This window comes from Drosophila pseudoobscura, chromosome X (assembly GCF_009870125.1).
Source record: "Drosophila pseudoobscura strain MV-25-SWS-2005 chromosome X, UCI_Dpse_MV25, whole genome shotgun sequence".
Lineage (NCBI taxonomy): Eukaryota > Metazoa > Arthropoda > Insecta > Diptera > Drosophilidae > Drosophila > Drosophila pseudoobscura.
This window is the reverse complement of record NC_046683.1, coordinates 43,450,294-43,457,010: the sequence shown is the minus strand read 5'-3', so window position 1 is coordinate 43,457,010 and position 6,717 is coordinate 43,450,294. Positions and strand designations below refer to the sequence as shown.

General features: G+C 45.4%; 2 protein-coding genes and 1 long non-coding RNA gene across 3 annotated transcripts; 2 read left to right on the top strand and 1 right to left on the bottom strand.

Annotated features, from left to right (window-relative positions):
• Positions 1 to 673: 673 nt before the first annotated feature.
• Positions 674 to 1,183, bottom strand: LOC26533028 (uncharacterized). Its single transcript, XR_001453076.2, has 2 exons — positions 1,018 to 1,183; positions 674 to 954 (listed from the first exon to the last, which is right to left on the bottom strand). It is a non-coding gene; the product is annotated as an uncharacterized lncRNA (long non-coding RNA).
• A 908-nt stretch (positions 1,184 to 2,091) lies between these two features.
• Tdrd3 (Tudor domain containing 3) lies at positions 2,092 to 5,114 on the top strand. Its single transcript, XM_001353164.4, has 4 exons — positions 2,092 to 2,321; positions 2,374 to 2,458; positions 2,517 to 4,685; positions 4,770 to 5,114. The coding sequence occupies exons 1-4, from the start codon at positions 2,287 to 2,289 to the stop codon at positions 5,049 to 5,051; spliced, it is 2,571 nt and encodes an 856-aa protein (XP_001353200.3). The 5' UTR covers positions 2,092 to 2,286; the 3' UTR covers positions 5,052 to 5,114.
• A 342-nt stretch (positions 5,115 to 5,456) lies between these two features.
• NHP2 (NHP2 ribonucleoprotein) lies at positions 5,457 to 6,224 on the top strand. Its single transcript, XM_001353163.4, has 2 exons — positions 5,457 to 5,810; positions 5,871 to 6,224. Exons 1-2 carry the CDS (start codon positions 5,560 to 5,562, stop codon positions 6,100 to 6,102), a joined length of 483 nt encoding a protein of 160 aa, XP_001353199.1. The 5' UTR covers positions 5,457 to 5,559; the 3' UTR covers positions 6,103 to 6,224.
• The last annotated feature ends 493 nt before the right edge of the window (positions 6,225 to 6,717 follow it).

The following is a 6,717-nucleotide window of genomic DNA, read 5'->3' as shown; positions in this document are numbered from 1 at the left end:
AACTACAATAAAACATAAGACATGTGTTTTTAATGGGTTTTCGCGCAGAATACTTATACAAACGCATACTCCATTCGGTTTATTAACACAGACATGCATACATACATGCATGTATACATTTGTGTAAAAAAGCACCACACGAGAGCCATAATTTATTTGTTGATTAACTAAACAGATTTGCACTTCAAAAACCATCGTACGAAAATATGATTTGTTCGGTTTTCGTTCCTTCGTGGTTTTTTTATACCCTATTTACACTTGGCTTGAGTTATTGAGCTATTCAATAAGCATATGTATGTAGGCGTCTGGTGGTGTCTAAAAGTTTGGTTATGATTGTATTTCTCGAATATTTTCGCCCCCGTTCTGCTTATCGTGCTAAACATCCACAACTAGCAACAGCAAAAACTAGCGGATCAAACTTCTCATCAATGTATTTAAACATTTTAATAATCTGGAAACACCCGCACGTTTAGGATAACAAATTCATGTCAGCATCAATTGCCAGTCAGCGTGACCTCTTCAACTGCGTATGCTTATATTTGCAGAAGTGTAAGCAGCAGCAGCTTATATTGGCATACAAAAATAAATACGATTTCGACTTCAAAAAAATGTAATTCTTTGTATTCAAAATACGCAAAAACAGGTGAGAGTCTTAAAGTACGTATTAAATGTTCGTTTTGTCTTGTTTAAAAATGTTTCATTTTATTTTCTCCTCTTGGTCCTGTTGCTTCTCTTGACCCTTTGGTTCCCCTTGACCCTGTGGTTCCTCCTGTCCGTCCTCCAATGCCATGGGTTGTAGTGGCTGCAAGTCCTCCGGATCCACCACTAGTGAACGACTTGTGGTGGTCACAGCATCTAACATTCTTTGGGTCAGATATATGCGCTGATTGACTTGATTCTCAATTTCACTCGACATAATGGTCAATAAGCCATCAAAAGTTTTGTCCATATTTCCTGCGGGAAATAGCCAAAGGTATAAATAAAATAGTATCGTAATCTATAATTTACAGTACAAACCTTCTGCTTATGGACTTCTAATAACAATCAACAGGTTTTTTCTCGTTTGAATGAACGTTTTCTCTGTAAATTTCCTTTTTTGATTTCAGGCGCATCAGAGACACGATAAATTCACTCCACACGACTTTTCGATCAAATAACGGATGACGTCGGGTTTCTTTCACTGGAGGTGTGAAACCATCGATAGTGGCGCAATCAATAGATTGGAATGCTTGGATTCCAAAAATCGATACTATCGTCGTAGGAAGTAGTTCATTTTAAAAAGGCTATTATATTTTCAAGCGAAGTTAAATAACGATTCTTCAAAATTAAACATCAGTCTAAAAATAGATATAATAATTCATAGTTTTAAATTATTTTCTAAAATTCTGTTTCAAATTCTACGTCATAATTGGTAATCCACCAATTTTTGGTTTAAGACCGTACATGCCCCCTCGAAAATAATTTGACCAGCTTTAAAAAACCAGCACAACTTTAGCAGGCATCAGTGATGGATTTTTTACACATGATTATGATGCATTCATTTACATATATCAGATTTTCAGAAATGGAGAGTAAAATGGTACGATCCATTTTCTTAATCTTGATGCATTGCTGTTGGCTCATATCGATAGCTGACATATTGATTAGAGTATGAACTAAATCGCGCTTAAAAAAATAAGCAAAACCAAGATAATAAAAATTCAGTATTTCGGCTATTACAATTTGAAGCCCACTATTACTAATATCGATAGGTTCTGAGCCGATTATAATTATGGTAAGGAATATATCATAGGCTTTCACCAGCACTCAGAACATGATAGATGTCATAATGACATGATTCATTAAATCTTGAGTACATTTACAACTTTAACTGATTGTATGGTTGCTGTTCCCATCCATTAACTTGATACGTTGTAGATCTCAGTCTAACTTAAACTCATTGACTGAAATATTCAAACAACAAACAACCTTGGCGCCATGTCGTGGTATTTGGAACTATCGCCAAAACATGTCGCATTCGTCAATTATATTAAATTATATTCAGCATTAAATTATTATCAATATGCTCTGCGCTTTAACACTCATATGTCGACTGTCATATGTAGCATGTATATTTTTTTTTGGATGAATAAATATTAATCATTGATTAATATACTTGGCACGATATCCATATCGCGATACTGGCCGCTTGCTGGGCTCATCCCTAGTGAGTATACATCTGACTAAGTTTCCATCGCTAGAAAAATTCGCTGTGGAACTTGCAAAAAAATACGTATTGATGAAAAAATGGAACTAGCCAGGAAATTGCGAGAAAGCGGCTGGTAAGTGAAGCATAAACATCTCGAAATCGATTGCCACTAACAGCTCACACAGGCACCTAACGGACGAGGGCATCAAGACTCTGACCGCCGCTGTCGGGGGTGAGGACACACGCAAAATTATTGATGAGGCACTGAACGTGAGTAAGTGGGCGGACCGGCTGGCAGGCGTCTAATAGCTGTTCTTATTGATTTCAGCGCGATATCCGCGATATTGGCGGTGGAGCTCTGCCAGTTAAGCGCGAGGATGCCCCTATCTCCGGCCGCATTGTCCTGCAGGTTCAGCGGGTTCGCAATATCGCGGCCCCCAAATCCAACGAAGAGTCAAAGGCGGCGCCACGCCTCTTGCAACTGGACTTGAGCGATGGCCAGAATAGCATACAGGGCCTGGAGTTGGAGTCGGTGCCGGCGCTCAATCTGAACGTGGCCCCAGGCTCAAAGATCTACTTCAAGGCGGAGAAGCTGCAACTAATGCAGGGATTCCTGCTTTTGCGCCCAAACGAGCTGCAACTGCTGGGCGGTCGCGTTGATGCAATGTACGAGAAGTGGGATCTGGCCCGCACCATGCTCAAATATGCCCGCAGCGGGCGCCCGTTGAACGGGACGTCTGTGCCGCCCCCCTGGGTGGCCTTTGGCAAGAAATTCGACTCGACGGCCGACCGCAACTTCAGGAGCCACGCCTTGGCCGACAAGGATAAGCCAGCCAGAGAGAACGACGAGTTTAATGCCATGCGCAACGAGGCCATTGCCGTGGCCACCAAAGCCGGTGGCAAGAAGGTTTTTGGTGGAGGCGGCCAGAACATCGTGGACCACAATATCAAGAAGATTCTTGACAAGGGGTTCTCCGAGGAGGAGGCCAGAAGCGCTCTTCACGTCACCCGCAACAATCTGGAGCGGGCTCTGTTCAACCTCAAGCGCCGCAAAGAATCCGGCGGCGGGCCCATCGAAATGGATGTGCGGCCCGGCCGCAGTGATCGGCACGGCAGAGAGGGCAAACGAGGTGCCAGCAGCAAGGATGAAGCCGAGGCACCCAAGCCAGCAGCCAATGCCACACTCTTCGATTTTCTCACCACCAAACTGCCCGCAACGGATGCAGGAACAAGCGTCACCGCCACTGCCACCGAATCCGCCTCCGCTGTCGCATCCACTGCCAACAGTTCAGTATTTAAGCAATATGGCCCTCGATTTGGGGAATCTTCATCGGCTAACAAATTTTCAGATCGTTCTCGCTTCGAGAACAATGTCTCGAGCAGCTTTGCCGCCAATCGTGGCGGTTACTCTGGCCCAGGGCGTGGCGGAGCCCGTAATCGAGGCGGTGGTCGAGATGAACGTCCGCCCAGAGAAGAGCGGCCACCACGAGATGAGCGTCCACGTCGGGAGGAGCGCCCTCCTAGAGACGAGCGTCCACCGCGGGATCGTGGAGGTGCATTCAATGAGCGCGGCAGTGCGCGCAACAAGCCAGAATCGGCTCCAATCAAAAATTCCAATCGTAATGGCCCAGAAAATCCGCCAATTAAAAGCAATTCAGAGTTAAAAACTGAGCACGAGGCTTCGATTTCGAATGCCAAGGACCAATCGGCCAACAGGCGCGGTAGCGAGCGTCGCGGAGGAGGAGGAGGCGGCGGCGGCTCAGTCCGTGTTGAGAATGGCACTGGCAACAGACGCCGGCCGCAGCAGGCAAGCAGTTCGGGAGTTGGAGCCGGAACCGGAGCAGGAGCAGCCAAGCCAGATCCTAAGCAGCAGAACAATTCGGGCGATGACTTCAATGCGCGCCTGAACAAAGTCACCGAGGATACTGCAAATCTTAAAGTGAGTGCCCCGAAGCGAGAGAGTCAGCCGCGCCGTCAGCGAGGCCAGGGGCAGTCAAACCGCCAGTCAACGGATCCTCCACAGACAGCACAGTCTTCACAGCCCTCGCAGAAGTCGGAAAAGGCACCGCAGACTCAGAGACAGCAGCATCAGAACCATCAACCCCATTATAATCCATTCAAGCAATCAATTGCCAACTACAGTCAATTGCCCAACGGCTATACATATGATCCCAGCAAGATAATGGGTTTCCAGAGCAAGGAGACGAACGAGTTCGCAATGAGCCTGCTAAAGAGTCAGGGCACAGGAGCCACGGCTGTTTCAGCTGCTCCGGCTGCTTCGGCTCCTTCAGCTGGAGCAGCGGGGTCGAAGACAGTCAAAGATGTTCTGCAAGTGGCCAGTCAGCCGTCTCCACCGTCGCTCTATGCCGGCATCAATCCTCAGCCAAGGGCAGTGACTCCTGCAGCGGCAGCACAGCAGTTTGGAATGTTGCCCGGTGATGGGTGGATCTGGCAGAAGGGCGATTTGTGCATGGCCAAGTACTGGGATGATGGACGCGTAAGTTTCAAACAATTCCTATATTTGGTGACGACCCCCACTAATTTGTGCAAATTTGTTCCTTCCCTTCCCCAATTCCGACAGTATTATGAGGCTGAGATAACGGGTGTCACGGAGAAAACTTGTGTGGTCTTCTTTATGGGCTATGGAAACCACGAGGAGGTCCTCAACGGTGACATTCTCCCCATCATGGATGCCCAGAACAGGCCCCTGAGCAATGTGCAGCATTGTGCACCGCCGCCGCCACTGCAGGAGCAGCACCAGCCCCAGCATCACAATCAGCAGCAGCAGCACTCGCGCTACCGCAGCGATCGCCAGGCCCAGCAACAGCAGGTATATGTGCCGCCGCACAAAAGAGAGCATTGAGACAGCCTTTGTATACACTTATAAATCCATTAAAATTTTTCGAATAAACAACTTTACAGTGTATTCAAGCTATTTACTTCGTTCCTATCGAGGCTCCACTGTGGCTGGTATTCATAAAACTATATCGATAGTATCGATAGACGAACTGCTTTCGTCGAATCGAGTATTGGCTCTCAAACATTCAATTTGTATGGGCCAAGCCAGAAACAGTATAGAAACATTTTTTTTAATTCTCGCTCTACCGAATTGTCCTTCCCTGCACTATTTATCCCAATGGATTGTCACCATTCACTTTCAAACTTGTGCGGGCAGTCGATAGTATCGATATACTTTTGTTCACATCTGTCATCTTTTCGTCAGTATATTTACAGTATATTTTTTAAATGAGACGGTATATTTCTGAGGATTGAAACCAACACTGATACCAACACTGATACTAACGCTGATATCAACACGTGCTTCGGTTCGGCTGCTTTGAATTAAATCAAATTTGTTTAACAAAAAGATTATGATGAAGGTGAAAGTAGAGCGCTCTAGTGATCCCAATGAATCCGTCCAGATCAGCGGAGACGTGACCATCAAGGAGGAGGAGACGTACGACGACAAACTGCTGTTTGTGAATGCCATAGCCAAGCCCATGGCGGGCAAGAAGCTCGCCAAGAAGTGCTATAAACTGGTCAAGAAAGCCATGAAACACAAGACCTATCTGCGAAATGGTCTTAAGGATGTGCAGACCCGTTTGCGAAAAGGAGAGACTGGGTTAGTATGAGTAATGAGCATGGGAAAACTGAAGACCCTCATCTTCTTCCTCCTCCACAGTATTTGCATCTTTGCTGGCGATGTGACACCTGTGGACATCATGTGCCATCTGCCTGCCGTCTGCGAGGAGAAGGGCATTCCCTATGCCTACACCCCGAGTCGTGCAGACCTGGGTGCTGCCATGGGCGTCAAGCGGGGAACAGTTGCGCTGCTCATCCGCCAAAACGACGACTACAAGGATCTGTACGACGAGGTCAAGGAGGAGTTGTCCGGCCTGAATGTCCCCATCTAAGCCTTTAGGATTAAGTCTTGTATCAACTTTAGAATCTAGTTAAGCTTTATAAACTAATAAAGGTCAGGCTCCCCTTCCCATTTGGGAGGTCTTGCTGCCGCCAAATAAATCCAAACATTCAAGTTTTTTTTTTCTTTTTTTGCTGTCCCTTGGGGATCTTTTTTTGTTTTTTTGTGTTTTTTTTTGTAATTTTGTTCAAAAGAATTTTCAGCGTAGCTGATTTCATATAAATTTGTGTACATATACAATACAGTTGAGAGGGGAGGGGGGCTATTTAGTTAATAATGTCTCGTTTTTTGTTTGTTTGTTTGTCGTGCGAAATGAGTTGTTGTGGCTTGTCGGGTGTTTAGTTAGGATGCGTCTAAATTTACATAAAATGTAACACTAAATGTCGTGTGTGTGTGTGTGTGTGTGTATTCGTTTGCAATGTATTTATTATCTAGAATTTCGTTTAACAAATGACGTGAGTGAGTGTGTGGGTGGGGAGAGGGGTTGGGTTGGGGGGTTGGTTGGATTATTAAAAGTACAATTATTTGTATGTATATTAAATGTAAATTTCGCTTTCTTCTGTTGCTACTCTCGTACGTGTTACATTGATTAAATAATTACAGTTAT